The 19,930-nt window shown below is 35.9% G+C and overlaps 1 protein-coding gene across 1 annotated transcript in view; it reads left to right on the forward strand.

The window, feature by feature from the left end:
- The window catches only part of BMPR1B (bone morphogenetic protein receptor type 1B), a 66,442-nt gene extending 60,487 nt beyond the window's left edge, over positions 1 to 5,955 (forward strand). The window contains exons 9-10 of the mRNA XM_044682431.1: positions 4,021 to 4,151; positions 5,830 to 5,955. Of these exons, the coding sequence (XP_044538366.1) occupies positions 4,021 to 4,151; positions 5,830 to 5,955 (257 nt within the window). The remainder of the gene's footprint in view (positions 1 to 4,020; positions 4,152 to 5,829) is intronic.
- Positions 5,956 to 19,930: the final 13,975 nt, after the last annotated feature.

Consider the following 19,930-nt stretch of genomic DNA (forward strand, 5'->3'; position numbering starts at 1 on the left):
TAGCTTCCTCTTGGCTGCCTTTCAGTCTGTATCAGTTCTCATAGATTTCTTGAGAGTTTATCTTATTGTCTGGCTTCCAGAAACTTCCAGCATGGACTCTAGCTCCTGATCTTTTGACATTCAGTATCCTGACCTTTAAAAAGTCATAGGGTTATAGCCATCTCTTATACTCCTCTAACTAATGCTAGAAAGAATAGACACACCAAAAGCAGAAGCAATAACAGTGTGATGTCTTCTCATCTTCATGCTCACTTTAGGTGCAAGAGGGCCTGAAGATCCTCCCCCACCTAAAGGCTCACAAAGAGTTAATCTTCTTTGTTCTAATGCCAACCAGACAGAAGAGAACAAGAGACTTACTTTGAGAGGTTACTAACTCTTGAACACATTCTAGTTTCAGCCAGGCAGCCAAGAACAAGTTACTACTTGTCTAAGCCAGCGACAAAATGTGCATTTCCCATAGTCCTCAGGCGTACCTACCATCCATGCTCATAAGAGTTTGGGATTTTATGATCAATTCCAATCAACTTTGTTTCAGTCCTTACAAACGTGAAAGATGGCAGTTAAGGGCAAGTGGTTTGTAATATAAACTAATTTGTAAAATCCTACAGAGAGGAAAGTAGAAGATAATGAGAAAAAACATCTTGTAAAAATCTAGAGGAGCAGTGAAAGGATAAACCAGTTCACAGAAGGCTTGGAGAGAAGCCCAAGTAAAACAGTTTATTCCAGGATCACTAAAAGATGAAGCTAGGGAGGGATCAAAAAATAGGAGAAAAAGGAGTATTTTTAGAGATTGCTATAATAAATTTTTTCTCCATCAATGATAGTGGAGTGCCATATTTGTACTTAGCTTTGCAGCCCCACTGCATTCCCCACTTTGTATAAATAAAGAAGTAAAAATGGCATTAAATAAAATATAGGAAAATGTAATTGGACTTAAGCAAAAGGGAGATTCATGCTGGAGGCAACCTAACTTAAGGGTATTAAGTACAAGAAGAATCCTAGGCCCCTATCCAGTTATCTTGGGAGCAGCAACTTTTAGCAAAAACTAATCAGAATAAGTCCCAGTTCTTCCAGAGACTAACCCATTCATTCATAGAGATCTATACGTGAAAATTTTCCCAAATAAAAATCGGCATCCAATAACTTCATTAAATTAATCAAGAAATCTACCAAATTTGTTAGAGAACTTCCTAATCAAATCCCCTTAGATGATGGTTTATTGCCCCTGTTTGTACCTTGGACACCTTTCACAGTCTAATGAAATCTGTGGAATTGTTCTCAAAATATTTTTAACTACATAAAGAAAGGGAATAGAAGGGAATGGGACTGGATAGAAAGAAATAGAATAGAATGAATTGAAGGGAAACCAGTTGTTTGGAAATAGTTATCAAAACATACTTAAAAAACCCCAGCAACTACCAAATTCTTAGACCTCAGGTTATTTTTATATATATATATATATATATATATATATCTGTGTGTGTATGTATATATGTATATATATGTATGTATATGTGTGTGTATACATACGTGTGTAGGTATGTACATTTTATAAAAGACACAAGTAAAATTTTGGTCAAGGGCAGGAAGTAGCAGAACAGCAAACATGCCCTGATGCCTTCTACTCCCTATGAAGGATGTACATTGTGTGCGGATTATGACTGCATCATTAGAGAGAAGATCCACAACAATGAGATCATAGGCTACATTAAAGTATTGAAGAATTATTTTTCTAGTAATGGAAAGCATGGCATTTGTAGATAGGTAGCTTATCTTGGATAAAGAAGACCTGCATTCTAGGAATATCTCTGATACCTTAGGCTACATGACCAAAGACAAGTCATAGGCTCTCAGTAGTTTAAGGTAGAGGTGTCAAATGTATAGCCAACACATGTGCTCAAACCAGATTACAATGTAATTGTGTAATGTTTAGCAAATTAAAAATATAGTAAAATATAGATATTATATCTTAAAATTATATCCCCTTGCTGATTAAATTGACTTTTGAGATGCTGATAGCTTAAAGACTTGCCTCAGGTATGGGCATAAGCTTTTGATCTTACTCTGAACTTGATCAGGTCAGGGGCTGATCAAATTAGAGCCTCAGGTTTAGGCTTAAATTTTTGGCTACACACAAAAAAGCAAGCAGAGAGGAATCTGATGTCTGCCCTTTCTAAACATAGTAAAATTGGAAACCAAATGGGAAAAAGAGAGAGACTATAGCATGCGCCACCACCCTGTAAAAGATTTGAGGTATCTCTAACTACCTGTGTTTTTATTTTTTCCTTTCCATGTTTTTACAATGAGTTGAATATGATCTTTCCCCAAGTTGACTACTTTCGGAGGTGGTATAAAATACTAACTCTTAAAGTTATAATAGAGATAACATCACCCTTTACACAAGTTTGGAGCTTATTGAATCAAATTTTGGATTTTGTGAACATGACAATTAAGATTTCATCTGGTAACTCTGGAACCTTAAGAGTTCCATCAAAACTCTGATCATTTGTTCCTTTTTCCATTCTCCTTTCTTTTCCCCCCTATCTCCCAAAAAAGTGGATTCTCATGAATAAGAAATGGTGTGTACAGATGTTCATTCTTGCTTCTAAATCTGATGGTCATAGAATACTATAGGGCTGTAAAAAATGATGAACATGATGATTTCAAAAAGAGGTAGAAAAACCTACATGAACTCATGCAGAGTGAAATAACCAGAACCAAGAAACGTTTGAACACAGAACAGCAGTATTGTTGAATGATCAGCTGTGATAGACTTGGCTATTATTGGCAACACATTGATCCAGAACAATTCTGTGGGGCTCAGATATTATCCACTTCCAGAGAAAGAACTGTTTGAATCAGAATGCAGTTGAAAGCATATGATTTTTCAGTTGTTTACTTGGGTTTATGTTTTGGATTTTATAAGATTATTCACTTTTAAAAATGAACAATCTGGAATTTTACATGATAATGAATGTATAACCCAGAAAAATATATTTTACTGTTTTGTAAATATAAAGATATGTCATATTTGCTTTCTCTTCTCAACAACAAAAAATGCAAAGTCTCTGTTTTTAATGGCACCCCTGCTTGGAATGGTCACTTCCTCGATCCCATCTTTTAGGTTATACTGAAGTCTGTTTTTTCAAGGTTCAGCTCAGGTGGCATTTGCTTTATGAAACCTTTTCTGACCTCTCACTCCACCACTAGAAGAAAGTGATTATTTCTGCCCTCTGTTTTCTCAAAATCCATTTCCTAGGGCTAGCCCTTATCTAACTTACCTTATATTCCATGTCTTCTGTACACAGCTTTTCCTCTTTGTTTGATTAATAATGGAGAGTCTTAATAATCAGGGTCTTTAGTGCTGCCTTCGAATGCCCAAACCTAGCACGACCTTAATATATAATGTATGGGTGAATGTGAAAGCAATTTGGATTTTGTGGTTACTGCAATGCAACAGATTTTATGAAATAATAATTTCAAATTAAATTCATCAGTTTTCATTAAACTAAAGCATTAGAAAAGGACTAATAATGGGTAGTGAGATTTCTCTTGAAACAGTTTTCGTTTTTGAAGGATCTGAAAGGATGATAATGTACATCACTTGAATTTAGACCTTTGGTTCAAGTTGGTCTCCTTTTCACCTCACCAGATTAATGCTAGAAAGACAGCTCACTACAGTGAATAAGAAGCCTGTCTTGGGTCATGAAGATATGGGTTCAAATACTACTTTTGACATATATTGGCTTTGTGTTCCTAGGTAGGTCATTTAAATATAGATCCAGCCAATTTTCTAAGACTGATTTGTAGAACAGTTGTAAGAATGATTTAGGAGCAACTATTTCTTCACCCTGAGTTCCTTGCATAAAATAAAAAGTAAAGATCTACCCTATCCCCAGATCCCAAAGAAAAATATATACTAACATGTGTAGTCAATATTGATAAGTCTCCATTTTGATAATACTTTAGCTTTTTTCTTATTTCAGAGTGATAAAACCTAACAAAAATCATTTTTTCTAGGAATAGTAGAAGAATACCAGCTTCCCTACCATGACCTGGTACCCAGTGACCCCTCCTATGAAGACATGAGGGAAATTGTGTGCATCAAGAAACTCCGTCCATCCTTTCCCAACAGATGGAGTAGTGATGAGGTATGGAAGGAAAACCCATTGTTGGAAAACCCATTGTTCATGGTACAAGATTGACATCTCACCAGTTCTGTGCAGATAGCCTGTTGTTGAAGTATTAGCCCTCACTGCAGTCATTCTTAATCAGAGAAATCTTGGTAATGGAGCTGGATCAAAGATACTTAGAGAGCTAATCCCAGAATTTTAATTCTCTGTTTAATTTTCTGAAGTTAGTGTTGCACTTCCTCAGAGATTAGAGGTTACATCATTTCTAAATAATGCTGGCATTATTGAATTCCTTATATCTTTTCAGCTACAGCAAGGCTATTTTTGTGAATGATTTTTAAAATATATCAATTTTATTAACGGTTCCTTCTCTCTCTCTCTCTCTCTCTCTCTCTCTCTCTCTCTCTCTCTCTCTCTCTCTCTCTCTCTCTTTCACACACACACACACAGAGTTGACTTCATTCTTTCTATGCGCCAAGAGTTCATAAGAGGTGCTGATAGGTGAAGTGTTATATTTAACATCTCACAGATATGCAAAAACAAATTCAGAAGCAGAATAATTTATATGACATTCACAAGTATAAGAAACAGATTTGGTTAGGATTTTTAAAAAAAATGTTAAAATGCTTCCTTATTGTTAACAATATGAAATAGAAAAGGATTATCACAAAGTGAATGAACTGACTGGTGAGGTTCTTCCTTCTCAAAGAGGTTCTTCTTTCAGTAGAAGCAAGGTGGTCAGTTGTCAGTACATTAAAGTACGAATTCCTTTCCACTATTGATTTGATTAGCTGGCCACTGAGGTCCCTGTATATTGAAAGCACATCCACATAAACCCTTGGACATTTTACATGTATGCATCTCCAAAGGGTAGCTATGGATAGAACAACTGATGTTAATAAATGATTCTTCAGATGAAAAAATGGCTTGTTTTTATTCCAGGACTTTTAACATTGCCCTTTTCCCATCATAGCATGTCAGTCGTGTACAGTTTCTGAAATGTGCACTTTCCAAATAGGAGGTCTGAGATGAAGGCTGGGAAAAGTATGGAATTCAAGATCAAACTTAGGAATTAAAAGGGATTTCAGTAACCGTCTGGTCCAACCTATACCCTTAGATAAATGCCTCACTATAACACATCTAATATATGATCCACTCTTCTACCAAGGATTTCTAATGAAATGAAAGGACCGGTAATTGATAAGCCACATATGAGCACTGAAGACCATGGCTGTGATTCTAGGCAGAGGTCATTAATCTTGTTAAATAGTTTAATTTAATGTGGTTATTGTAACAGGAAATTGTAATTTGGAAATTAGCTTTTCTCTTTGTGTCATATGTAATTAGATAAAAAATATGTAAGTTTAATTACATAGTGTTGTAAACAATCTGGGGGTATGCCGTTGAAATTTCCTGGGTTTTTTTTTTGTATTTGTTTAACACTCCGTTTCAAAGCCAATATGCTGTAGGCAGCAAAACCACCTGTCTGGATCTATCACAGCATGAATGACATGAAAGCTGGGCATTAATCCTGTAATCTTACATCAAAATGGAGCTGAGGATTTTTGTACCTGTACAGTTTAAAGGAGCGATATCTTTTCTTAGACTCAAATTTCAAAGCATCTAAGAAGTAACCCTGTTGATCATAGCACATTCTCCTAATTGTGTTTTAATATTCCTATTTCTTTCTCCATAGTGTCTACGGCAAATGGGGAAACTCATGACAGAATGCTGGGCTCACAATCCTGCCTCTCGTCTCACAGCTCTCCGGGTTAAGAAAACGCTTGCCAAAATGTCAGAGTCACAGGACATTAAACTTTGATTGAAGGGAGAAAGTAAACATCTGGAGAAAGCCAACACAATTTTTTTTTTCTTTTTGTTGGCAAAGCAGAAGACGTTAAAGATGTTTCCATAACACAAATCTTGAATGACATCCTGCTTCTGAGCAGGATCAGGCCACTTGCTCTCAGGGAAAACCCTGGACAAAGAGTGACATTGCCAATCTCAGGCTCAAGGGGCCTGTTTGCAGGAAGGGAAGACCACTTGGGTAACTGATGCAAAATGATACATGCTGCTTTCTGTGAAAGCCTTTTGTATTGGGGGATTTTTTTAAGGAAAAATACTTTTTTTTTTTCCAAAATAAAACACAAGGTAGACACATACCATTGTAATCAAAACAAAATCAAAACAAAACAAAAACAAAGGACAACTGCCCAAAAATGGTGCCTGAAGGGAAAAACAGAATGACTTTCTTTTCCATTTGAGAGTATGGCATTCCAAGCAAACATAGTCTGTGATGTGTGAGAAGTTGTAATGTTTCTTAAAAGCCACCTGCCCCCTGCCTCCAAAGACCACTTTGCCTGGCCCCAGATGTGGGATTTTCCCTTAAAGAGGTCAATATCCCTGCTAGCATAAATAGCAGCTGCCTGATGACCAGCCACATTTTCACATATCTGCAGGTAGTCTTTGGCATTTTCAAAGAATATGAAAGCATAGCACCAATGCAGCTTCTAGGAACAGAGTTGAAAAAAGTGAGTGGGATTGTTATTGTTCAGAAACTCCTCACTTTTCTGATTCTGTGAGACGTTTTCTAACAAAAGTACCCCTTTCCATTAAACCCAAATAGAGATTTCTTTTTTTTTTTTTTTTTTTTTTTTCAATTTTAGTTGTGGAAATGACTGAAGACTTTAGCACAAATTTCTCTCTCCCTGTAGGAAAGACCAGTTGGAATGAAAAGAAGATGCATTAGAGAAGAGAGATTTTGCTTTTTGTTGTTGAATAGGGAAAGCAAATGTGCCGTTCCTTTATAAAAGAGCCAAATTTAGAAGCACAAGAAAGAATATCTACACAATCTATTTCTTATTAATAAGGACCCATCACTTTTTTGTGGGGCAGAGGAAAGAACTTGTGGGGTGAAATTAATGGAGTTCTAATTAGAAATATAGAAATATAGCCTTCCAAAGGGACAACAGAAGACTTCCTGATGCTCCCAAATGTGATGGCTGCTGGGATATGTTCTTTTAGTACATGTATATTATTTCTGCATCCCAGGAGAGATCATATTTCTTGATTTCACAATCAGAATGTTGAGCTGGTTTATTTTAAGCATTTTAATCTGTTGAGATGTGGTCCACTTTTTAATTTAGTTCTTCCTTAGGCATTTGTCTGTTTCTGAATTGCCTGGGGTTTTTAACTTTTGAGCTCCACCATCATCAGAGCCAATACGCCTCAGCAAAACTGGTAGAGCTTTTAAAAATTAAGTTTTACTCATCTTCAAGTCATTAGAATAGCATTTTCCCTCCCTTTTTTCACGATTTTCTTAGAAAGGCTCATTGGGAGAAATGGTGAATTCCTAATGTTTTAGCCATCTTTTAAGACAATCATTCTAAACAGCTCTAGGGGGCAGTGTGATGTCACACATTTTTGCCATAGACTTCTACACCAGGGACTTTACAGAGACAAAGGATTTCTGAAAACTTGACAACTGCTTGAAAAATCATAGAGAATTTTTTTTTCTGCAGCTGGTGATTTGTTTCTTCCAGAAAATAAATCCTCCAAAAGTAGCTGTGAGGTCTGCTTACCATGCTGGTGGCATTGTACTGTGTTCAATATTTTGTAATTCATTGTTCTGTGCTTTCCATCCAGATTTTATCACAGCTGGAAAGAGACACTTCTTTTCACTGCTGATGTTTTCCTTCTTCTTCTTCTCTTTTTAAAGAAGAGGTTGTGGATAGTTTGGTTTTGAATAAAATATAAGGTCTAAATGCTGCTTTAATCATAACAAGGAAAATAAACTATAGAAACTAAAATGCCAGCTGTTAGCATACGATAAAGTTCATTTTTTTTTTTTTTTGGTGAAAGTATTCTGTTCATTGCATCAAAACAGGTAACTTACATTGAGGTTAACTATATACACACACATATTTATCTTTGTATATATGTGTGTGTATATGTGTAAGTCTGTGTGGGTCTAAATGTGAATACGCACACAGACATACACATGTCTAGTTTTCATGTGTGAAGGCCAGACTGTTGAGAGACAAATAAATGTGTGCCTTGTGACAGTCAAACAGTGAAGTATTTGTGAAGAGGATTTCTGGTTTTTACACATTAATTACTCAGGTCTTTCCCAAATTTAACTCTTTTTATTTTGCTAAAGAAATGTCCTTTATGTCCTTCTTAATCTTGATTTCAAGTTACCTTAGAATCCAAGCCAAAATAATTTCTCTCCAATGAAAACCCTCACTTACTTTCAGATCATTTGAACCCTCTTAAATAACCAATTTTTTTGAAGTACGCGGGATATTTAAAAGTGGGTTTAGACATTTATTCCTGAGTTGCTAGTAAAAGTAGCAATAAGGAAAACAACCATCACTGTCCTCAGATGATTAGCATTAGTTACTGTGTTGAAATGAGTCAAAATAAAGTTACCTTTTCTAATCACCAACCTCAATCACTACAAAAAGTATTAAGACATTAATGTGGTACTAAAGAAAAGGACCAGTTAGAAACTTGACTTATATAAAAGTTTATAATAGCAATTTATGAATAATTCTCTCCCTTTGTTACAAAAATTATATTTACAGGAATCTTTTTTTTAAAAAAAATCAAACTACTTACTAAACACTATAAGATAGAATAATTTTATTTTTATGAAAGATTTAGGGGCTGGAAAAATGTTGTTATGTTGAGGAAGAGGGAGTAACCTGGAAAATGTTTGTATCCGGTGATTGTTTAATTTCAGGATTATTCTTAATTACAAGCTAATTTAAACTCTCTTCCCCTCCTTCCCCTTAAAAGAAGGGATTCTAGGATATCAGTTGGTAGATAATGTAATTTTTGTATGTTAAGATGTTCAGGTTTATATGTTATATATATACATATATGTGCGTGTACATGTGTATATATAAATATATATTATGTTTAATTTGGAGTCTGGAATAACTCCATTATGTGGATTAGGGAGTAAGATATTATGGATGATAAAGCACTAAATGAAGCGTAATATTTATTTATGATAATACATATAGATTGTTAAATTCTAAGTGGCGATTCTCCAAAAAAGTTTATGAAGAGACAGATGTTTGGCCTCAGGAAAACAAAAAACAAAAAATCCCCAATAATCCAATAAGCCTTAATGACTGTCCCTTTCTCCAGCAGCACCTGAGGGAGGCACCGTTATATAGTACTCACAGCTTCGATTTGCCGGTGCCGAGGTAGGCTGGGTTTAATACTTACTTTGAAATTGCAACTAGTCAGGGATGACAACTATACGTCAGTGACTGGAGACCCTTTTCCTACGTGTTCAATGAGAACCAGCAATGGTTTGTGTTCTGAGTATTTTCCAGGACACCTTTTTATTGGAGGTGTGCACAAAGGTACCAAGAGGAGGCGATTTTGAAAACTTGACAATGTAACGTATATGTTACACGTAGGTAGGGAATTCAGTCGGGTAGAAATTGCAGTCCAGGAAAGGACTCCAGAAGAGGGGACGTTTCGCACTTGTGTTTCCTCTTCTAAAGAACAATGCCATTTCTTTTGGAGAAAGCTCGGTGGCTTTGTAAAAGGTTATTTAAAAAAATTTTTTATTTCAAGAGAAGACTCATTTGTGTTCTTTTGGGGAACCAGTGCCTTAATGAATCTGTATATACTGTAATTATTCAGAAATAGGGAACAAACAGTTATATTGTATTTGGTACAAATTGTATATGGCTTTGTTTTAACATTCCCCCCAAATAAAATGGTCTCATTCTCCCCAAGAAAGAAAAAGTCTCTGTTTTCTTTGGTTATAGCGTTTCTTTTTTGAAAAATAGCAGTTTGTATTATTTTGTATTATATTTTCATGTGGCATATTTTGATATACCTTATTGTCAATCCAGAGTTTCTCCTGCCCTTCCCTGCTAATGTTTTTGCCCACAAGCTATATTGGATAATCTTCTCGGGAGGGACACGGTAGGGCAAAGGCCCAAGGCAAGAGGGGTTCAGGGAGCTGCTCCTTGAAGGAGTCCAGGAACCCCAAACTCAGTCAAGCTCTGCTAATAGTATGGGTGAATGTCAGGAAGCCAAGATGTCCCTAGAACAGGTGAGGTCAGGAAACCAAAGGTCTCTTCAGGGGATCTCAGAGCTCGGATCCACGTCCTTCCTCTCCCGCTCAAACACCCCAAAAACCCCACTTTGGCTCTCCTCTCCCAGGAGTCCCTGCTGTTCCAACATCACTTGGACTTGCCTTCTCCCCAACATTCCATGGTCTAGTTTAAGATGTCAGGGCCTTGCTTCCTCCTTACAGGAGGGAATTCTATCTACACTCTACAGTTGCCAAGCTCTTATCCTAGCTCTACTTTTCTGCTATGGAATCTATACTTAGTATCAGACAGAAGGTAAACTTTAAAAAAAAAAATTTAAGGCAAGATTTGCAGTTGCTGTAAGCTAGGAGGACAAAGAGAAAAAGGAGGAAGGAGTTTCTAGCCAGGAGGAATAGCCAATGAAAACACCTTGAATTGGGAAATGTGAGGAATAGAATGCACAAAATGATGCTTTTTTGCACTATTATGGTGGCAGTTTCTTATAATAATATCAATATTTAACTGGAAAGAGAAAATAACAAAAGTATAATTGCATATCCTCAGGACATGTTTTTGGATTTGGGAGGTAGAGTATGGGGGTGAAAATGGTGTGTGTACTGACATGGCCCATAATCCCGACATTCCAGCCAAATTTCCCATTTGAAATCATATAGTGATTCTCATATAATTCTCATCATTATATATTAATTCTCATCAAATCATATACTGATGCTCATCTACTTTCCTACCTTATTAGAGAATTAATAGTAAAAGTTAGTTGAGTTTTTTAGGGTTTTTTTTATTATCTTTTGTTTTATAATCATCTTCATTTTCAAATACACCCATCATTCTCCTGCCTAATGAGCCATGCATTGTAATTGACTTTAAAAGTGGAGAGGGATGGAAATGATTCAACAAAACTTGATAGGTCAACAACATCTGATGATATATTCATTATTTCACACCCATATTAATCTTAATTATTAATTAAATTATAATTAAAAATATGAATTAATTAAAACCCAAATCACCTCTGCAAAAAAAGGAGAGAAGTCCATTTAAATAATCTTAAGGGAATGTTGGTTATTATTATAGTTTTGATTTATTTATCATGGTTATTCATTATCTTTTCATCTATATTATTATAGCAATTTGGGTTTTTTGATTCAGTTTACAACTCTAGAAGTCATAAAAGTCTTCTCTGAATGATAGATATATTAAATTACATTCCTATGCTACAACATGTTTAGTTTTTCTCCAACTGATAGACATCAATAAAAAGTACCTATAATCAATTGTTGGGGATATGGGTTTGTTTGTGTATATATACAAACATGTATGTCTATGTGTATTTGTATACGTGTATATGTTTCCATGTAGTTTTCAGCTTCTGTCATTTCCATGTCCCTTTTACATGTCGTAATAATAATGAGAGCCAAGTAACCAATGTGCTCTCTTCACCTAACATCTGTACTTTCGCTTTGTCTCTCAGTACATTTTTTACTCAAATGTCAAATTGATCTGTCTAAAACAAGTCAGACCCTATCTTTTCCTTCTTCAGTAAGTGCCAGTAGCTCCCTGTTGCCACCAGGATCAAATATAAAATCCTCTATTTGATTTTTAAAGCCCTTCACAACCTAGCACTTTCTTGCCTTTTTTGCTCCTTTACTCACATTATTTTCCAGTGAGGCTGGTCTTATTATTCTTTGTCCCCTCAAAAAACCTCATCTCATGATTTTAAGTGTTTTCTCTGACTACCCATCATACCTGGAACTCTCTTTGCTCCTCATCTTTCCCTTCAGGCCTCCTGAGTTCCTTTAAATCCCAGCTAAAATAGCACCTTCTGCAACAAACCTTTTCCAGTAACTCTTAATGCTAGTGCATTCCATCTGAGCATATCCTCAGTTTATCCTGTAAATAATTGTTTTCTTGTTCGTCTCCAAAGTTCTTGGAGAGCAGGAACTGTTTTTTCCCTTTCTTTGCATTCCAAGTGCTTTGTGTCTGGCACATATTAGGTATTTATGTGATTTATTGGGTGCAATGTGTCATGACTCACAATTTTTTTACTTTAGATTATTGTATTGCTAAGAATAGCTTAGTCATTCATAAATGTTTATCATATAATATTGTTGTTATTGTGTACAATGTTCAGTGTTCTCCTGCTACTACTCATTTTATTTTGAATCAGTTCATGTTGACATTCCTGCTTTTCCCTCGCCTAAATTATCCTTCTCGTCATTTCTTTTTGTTTTGTTTTGTTTTTAATTTTTTAGAAAATTTGTCCATGGTTACATGATTCATATTCTTTCTCTTCCCTCCAAACCCTCTAACACCCATAGCCGACATGTACTTCCACTGGATTTTAGATGTGTCATTGATCAAGACCTATTTCCAAATATTGATAGTTGCACTGGGGTGGTCATTTAGAGTCTACATCCCAAATCATATCTGTATCAACCCAAGTGTTCAAGCAGTTGTCTTTCTTCTGTGTTTCTACTCCTATAGTTTGTCCTCTGAATGTGGATAGTGTTCTTTCTCATGAATCCCTCAGATTTGTCCTGGATCATTGCATTGCTGCTAGTACAGAAGTCCATTACATTCAATTTTACCACGGTGTATCAGTCTCTGTGTACAATGTTCTCCTGGTTCTGCTCCACTCACTGCATCAATTCCTGGAGGTCTTTCCAGTTCACATGGAATTCCTCTAGTTTGTTATTCTTTTGAGCACAATAGTATTCCATCACCAGCATATACCACAATTTTTTCAGCTATTCCCTTATCGAAGGGCATATCCTTGTTATCCAGTTTTTTGCCACCACAAAGAGTGCGGCTATAAATATTTTTGTACATGTGTTTTTCCCTAAGCTCTCTTTGGGGTATAAACCCAGAAGGGGTATGGCTGGATCAAAGGGAAAACAGTCTTTTATAGCCCTTTGAGCATAGTTCCAAATTACCATCCAGAATGGTTGGATCAATTCACAACTCCACCAACAGTGTATTGTGTAAATGGAATTAGCTCTAGCCCATTCATAGTCAAAAATCTACTTACCCAGGGCATCTAGATTATATCATCCCCACCTCCTTCAAAGGGGAGGGGAGATAATTTAATCACATGTGACAATAAGTATCAAATCAAGAACAAGAGACTGCCCTTTGGGCAGTCCAAATCAATGTAGAGGCTGCCATTTGTCCACTTGAATTAGAGGTGGGCCCACAGGAAGTGACTAGAGACACTTTCTCTTTAAGTATGTGGGTTACAAGCTGGTGAAGGAGTTCTGGCTTTGGACTTGGTGCTGAAGGTGCTCGGCTGAGACCTCAGGCAGCTTCTACTCTGAATTGTCATGTGGGTAAGTTAGGCTGACTTTCTTGGCCTACCTTGGTGTTTCCAAACTCTGCCTTAAGTAGGCTTATAGCCTCTCTGATTTCTAAGGTCTTGTGGCTTGTGACCTAGTTTAATTAGTCTTTTAACCTTCTCTCTCCCTCCAGGCCTCTCCCTCTCTCTATTTACCTATCTTTTACCTTCCTAATTGTAAATAAACTACCTTAAACCCTATCCTGACTTGGGTCTATTTTAATTATGGAATCAATCTGAATTGTTGATTCCTGGCAACCACATTTTAAATACATATCTATAAAATACCTAAAATCTCCCTCTTACAGTATGAATATCCCAATTTTGCCACATCCCCTCCAACATTTATTACTTTCCTTTGCTGTCACGTTAGCTAATCTGCAAGATGTGAGGTAGTAGTACCTCAGAGTTGTTTTGATCTGAATTTCTCTAGTTGTAGGATTTAGAACACTTTCATGTGCTTATTGATAGTTTTGATTTCTTTATCTGAAAATTACCTATTCATATCCCTTGCCCATTTATCAATGGGGGAATAGTTTGATTTTTTTTATACAATCGATTTAGCTCCTTATATATTTGAGTAATTAGACCTTTGTCAGAGTTTTTTGTTATAATGATTTTTTCCCCAGTATGTTGATTCCCTTCTAATTTTGGCTGCATTGGTTTTGTTTGTACAAAACCTTTTTAGTTTAATGTAATCAAAATAATTTTTTTTACATTTTGTAATATTTTTCCTAACTCTTGCTTGGTTTTAAAATCTTTCAGATGCCACAATTTGTTCAGCCATTCCCCACAAAAGACATTCTCTCATTTTTGTACAAGTCTTTTTCCTTATTATCTCTTTGAGGTATAAACCAAGCAGTGTTATGGCTGGATCAAAAGGCAGATAGTCTTTTAAAGCCCTTTGAGCATAGTTCCAAATTGCCATCCAGAATGGTTGGATCAATTCACAACTCCACCAGCAATGCATCCCCTCCAACATTCACCACTTTCCTTTGCTGTCATGTTAGCTAATTTACTAGGTGTGAGATGGTACCTCAGGGTTGTTTTGATTTGCATTTCTCTAATTATAAGAGATTTAGAACACTTTTTCATGTGTTTGTTGATAATTTTGATTTCTATATCTGAAAATTGCCTATTCATGTCCCTTGCCCATTTATCAATTAGGGAATGGCTTGATTTTTTTGTACAATTGATTTAGTTCCTTATATATTTGAGTAATTAGACCTTTGTTGGAGGTTTTGGTTATAAAGATTTTTTCCCAATTTGTTGCTTCCCTTCTAATTTTGGTAGCATTGGTTTTGTTTGTTCAAAACTTTTTAGTTTAATGTAGTTAAAAATATTTATTTTACATTTTGTAATTTTTTTCTAACTCTTGCTTGGTTTTAAAATCTTCCCTTTCTGAGAGATGAGATGTATAAAATATATATGTATATATATATATATATATATATATATATGCAAGTATACTATTCTGTGCTCACCTAATTTACTTATAGTTTCCTTCTTTTTATTCAAGTCATTCACCATTCTGAATTTATCTTGGTATAGAGCAGGGGTCGCCAACCTTTTTGGCCATGAGAGCCATAAATGCCACATTTTTAAAAATGTAATTAAAAAAAAAAAGAAAACCAAATCAACAGTAGGCTGGTAGGATGTCTCATCATTGTCATTCTCTTCTATGAAATTATTCATTGTTTCTATTATTTGTTCTTTAATTGATTTTGGAGAATCATATTATTTAATTTTCAATTTTTGGTTTGCCTATCCATGTACTCTTACTAATTAATATTCTGTTGCATTATGATCTGAAAAGGTTGTTATTTCTTCTCTTTTGTATTTGTTTGCCATGTTTCTATGCCCTATGACATAGTCAATCTTTGTGAATATACCATGTGCTGCTAAAAAGAAGGTATATTTCTTTTGGTCCCTATTTATTTTTCTCCATATATCTTATTAACTCTAATTTTTCTAGGCTTTCATTCATCTCTCTTAGCTCTTTCTTATTTATTTTTTGGTTTGATTTATCTAGATCTGAGTGTGAAATTTCAGGTATCCTACTAGTATAGTTTTATATCATTTCCTCCTTGAGCTCTGCCAGTTTCTTCCTTAGAAATCTGGATCCTATACCATTTGGTGCATACATGTTGAGTACTGCTATTTCTTCATTGTTTATACTGCCTTTTATCAGGATGTAATTACCTTCCCTGTCTCTTTTAACCAGATCTATTTTTACTTTGGCTTTGTCAGATATTATGATTTCAACTCCTATCTTCTTTTTCTCAGTTGAAATCCAATAGATTTTTTTCCAGCCTTTTCCCCCCATGTATGTCTACCTGCCTCATGTGTGTTTCTTGTAGAAAACATATGGTAAGATTTTGGATTCTTATCCACTCTGCTCCTTGCTTCCACTTTACGGGTGAGTTCATCCTTTTCACATTCAGAGTTATGATTACAACTGTATTCCCCAAAATTTTGATTCCCTGTCCTTGTCCTGCTCTTCCTTCTTTCACTATTTACTTCTACACCAGTGTTTTGTTTTTAATCAGTCCCCCTAATCCCCTCCCTTATTGTATTTCCCTTTCTCCCTCCCTCTTTTTAAGCTACCCTCCACAGTCTTCCTCTCTAGTATTGCTTCCCTCCCCACCAGGCCATTTGTTACTCTTCTACTTCTCTATAGGGGAAGAATCAATTCTCTGGATCTTCTTCCCTCTTTAAGTTAATTTTAATGCACGTAAGAATTAAGTATTTCCTTTCTCCAACCTCTTTACCCTTCCAGTGTATTGGTCCTCTCCCCTGCTCCCCCCAAGTGCTTCTTTATGGAATATAAATTTACTTCCTATATAGTTTGTCACTGTTCCCTCTAAGTATACTTCTTCTAGCTACTCTGCTGATAATAACAATTTTTTTATAAGATTTTTTTTTATTTTTTAAACCCTTAACTTCTGTGTATTGACTTATAGGTGGAAGAGTGGCAAGGGTAGGCAATTGGGGGCAAGTGACTTGCCCAGGGTCACACAGCTGGGAAGTGTCTGAGGCCGGATTTGAACCAACAACCTCCTGTCTCTAGGCCTGGCTCTCAATCCACTGAGCTACCCAGCTGCCCCCGATAATAACAATTTTTAAGAGTTACCAATATCATATTTTTATAGGGATTCAAATCATTTGAACTTACTGGGTCCCTAAAAAAAGGTTTTGATTTTTTTTAAATTACCTTTTGGTGATTCTCTTGAGTTTTGTGTTTGGACATCAAGTTTTCTGTTTAAGTACGGTTGTTTCTTTATGAATGCTTCCTTTATGAATGCTTGGAAGTCTTCAATTTTATTAAATGATCATACTTTCCCCTGCAAGAATATAGTCAGTTTTGCTGGACAGTTCATTTTTTATTGTAGACCCAATTCCCTTACTTTCCAGAATATTATATTCCATGCCTTCCTTTCCTTCAGTGTAGATGCAGCCAGATCCTATATCATCTTAACTGTGGTTTCCTGGTATCTGAATGACTTCTTCTTAGCAACTTATAATATTTTTTCCTTGGTCTGGTAGTTTTTTAATTTGGCTATAATATTCTTGGGAGTTATCAGTTGTGGATTAAATGTAGGATGTGATCTGTGGATCCTTTCAATATCCACTTTTCCCTCTTATTTGAGAATGTCGGGGCAGTTTTCTTGGATAATTTCCTGTAGGATGATGTCTAGGCTTTTTCTTTTGTCATGATATTCCAGTAGACCAATAATCCTTAAATTGTCTCTCCGTAATCCGTTTTCAAGACCTGAGGTTCTGCCAATGAGGTGTTTCATATTTTCCTCAAATTTTTCATTCTTTTGATTTTGTTTTATAGATTCTTGCTGCCTTGTAAAGTCATTTGCTTCTAGTTGTCGAATTCTAATTTTTAAAGATTGATTTTCATCCCTTGCTTTTTGGTCATCCTTCTTCTTCTGGTCTGATTTTCTTTGTAGGTAATCTTTCACCTTTGCCTTGTTTTCAAGCTGAATAATTTCGGCTTTCAAGACAGTATTTTCTTGTTTTAGTTCATGCATTTCCTTTTTTCCAATTGTCTTCAGCCTCTCTTAATTGTTTTTTGAATTGTATTTTGAGTTCTTCCAAAGCCTATGTCCAATTCACTGGAGTTTCTGTGTTTTTCTTGGAGTTCCTTGGTCTTCTTCTGTTTCATATGCTTTTTGTTCATTTCCTAGATAGAAGCTGTCGATTGTCATTTCTTTTTTCCTTTTTCTGTTGTTTACTCATATTTTTTCCTTCTTTATCCCCCTATAGTTGGGTATAATCTTGCTCTTCTAATTATTTGCCGGATCTGTGGAATTGGGTTATTTTATCCTGAATGGGCTCTTTCTTTGCTCTGTTGATTTATTAGGTTAAGCTTATGGTTTTAATGAGCTTTGATGTAAGATCTTCCCCAGCCGGCAGCAGAAGTTTGTAGCTACTTTCTCTGCAGTCTATGGGGGAGAGGTGTAGGAGCTTCCCCTCCCTCCAAAGACTTCTTATCTTCCCTATTCTTGGGATTAAGCCAAGACGGAGTTGATTTGCAGAGTTTGATGTGCCCTGAAACAAAAACCTTGAGAGAAGAGTGGGGAGAGGGGGGGCAAAATGGAGCATTTTCACTCTAACTAAGCTACCCTCTCTGTGTTTCTCCTCCAGCCACTTCCTTGCTGTCTGTGTTCAATGCCCTGATCCTGGCACTGCTGTGCCAGCAAGGCCCTCCCTCTGGACTAGCGCCCTTCCTGGCCCAGAGATTCCAGGAACTGCTGGAGACTCAGCATAGTACGTGGGGGAGGGGCCCTTGGATCTTCCTTCTTCCTTACCCTCAAACTCAATAGTTCAAGAATTCAGGTTCAGACTCTTCAGCTGAGTCCAGCAGGAGGATCCCCCAGCTCTGTCCTATTTTTAGATTTCGTTTTCTTTCTCCTCAAAGTGCTTTGCTTTTTATCTCAGTGTGGAAGGGTATTGGAGATCTGAAGTTTTGCTCCATCTAAGCCATCATCTTCTCAGAATTCCCCACAATTTTTTAAACATTTAATTTTCTCCCAATTGCATGTAAAACAATTTTAACATTGCTTTTTTTTAATTCCATACTTTCTCCCTCCTTTATTCTTTTCCCACCCTATGGTAAAAAATGATCTATAGATTTTATATGTGCAGTTACATAAAACATTTTCATTATTAGTCATCTTGTGGAAGAGATCTCAAAAAAAAAGAAAAATGTATGTTTTGGACTACCTTTAAAACCTTCATTAGTTCTTTCTCTGGAGGCAAATGACATTTTTCATCATGAATCTCTGGGACTGTCTTGAATTACTGAGATTCATTAGGCCAGTGATGGGCAAACTATAGCCCACGGGCCAGATGTAGCCCCCTGAAATGTTCTATCTGGCCCTGTGACATCATTCCTAATCTGATGAATGCAACAAGTAGGATAAGATACAATGAAACTTTGAAAGAGTTGTCTTAGAAACAGACTGACAGATGAGCATTTCCTTTCCTTTGGCCCCCTCTTTAAAAAGTTTGCCCATTATTGAATTAGGCCATTCATTTGTGTATGGAGTTCTTATGGTTCTGCTCATTTCATTTTTCATCAGCTCATGTAAATCCAGGTTTTCCCAAAATTACCCTGCTCTCCATTTCTTACAGCATGATGGTATTTTATTACTACAACTTGTCCAGGTATTCCTCAAATGATGGACAATGCCTCAATTTCCAATTCTTTGCCACCACAAAAAGAGATGAAATAAATATTTTTGTACAAATAGGTCATTCCTCCCCCCCTTTTTTTTTAGCTCTTTGGGATATAACCCCAACTTATGGTATTGCTGGATTGAAGGGATGCATAGATTTAGAGATCTTTGGGCATAGTTTTAAATTTCTCCCCAGAATGGTTAGATAAGATCACAACTCCAACCAAACGCATGTGACCCAATTTTCCCACATTGTCATCAAAATTCATAATTTTCCTTTTCTGTCATGTCCAATTTGTTAAGTGTGAAACGGTACCTCAGAGTACCTGTAATTTGCATTTCTCTAATCAAAAGTTATTTAAAGCATTTTGTATGATTATTGATAACTTTGATTTCCTCATCTGAAAACTGCTTGTTCATAGTTTGACCATTTGTTAATTGATGAATGACTTCTTATAAATTTGACTCAGTTCTCTATATATTTGAAAAATGAAGTCTGTATCAGAGAAATTTGCTGTAAATTTTCCCCCAGTTATTTCTCTTCTAATATTATGCTTGTGAAGAGTGAATCAAATTCTCTTTGTCTATAAATCAGCAACTTTTAAGTTAATCAATCGAAAACTTGACTACCCATACTTAGTACCTTACCAGTCACTAAGTATGAGAATTCTCAAGTCACTTGCTAAGAGTGGG

This window comes from Gracilinanus agilis, chromosome 6, assembly GCF_016433145.1.
Source record: "Gracilinanus agilis isolate LMUSP501 chromosome 6, AgileGrace, whole genome shotgun sequence".
In the NCBI taxonomy this organism is placed as follows: domain Eukaryota; kingdom Metazoa; phylum Chordata; class Mammalia; order Didelphimorphia; family Didelphidae; genus Gracilinanus; species Gracilinanus agilis.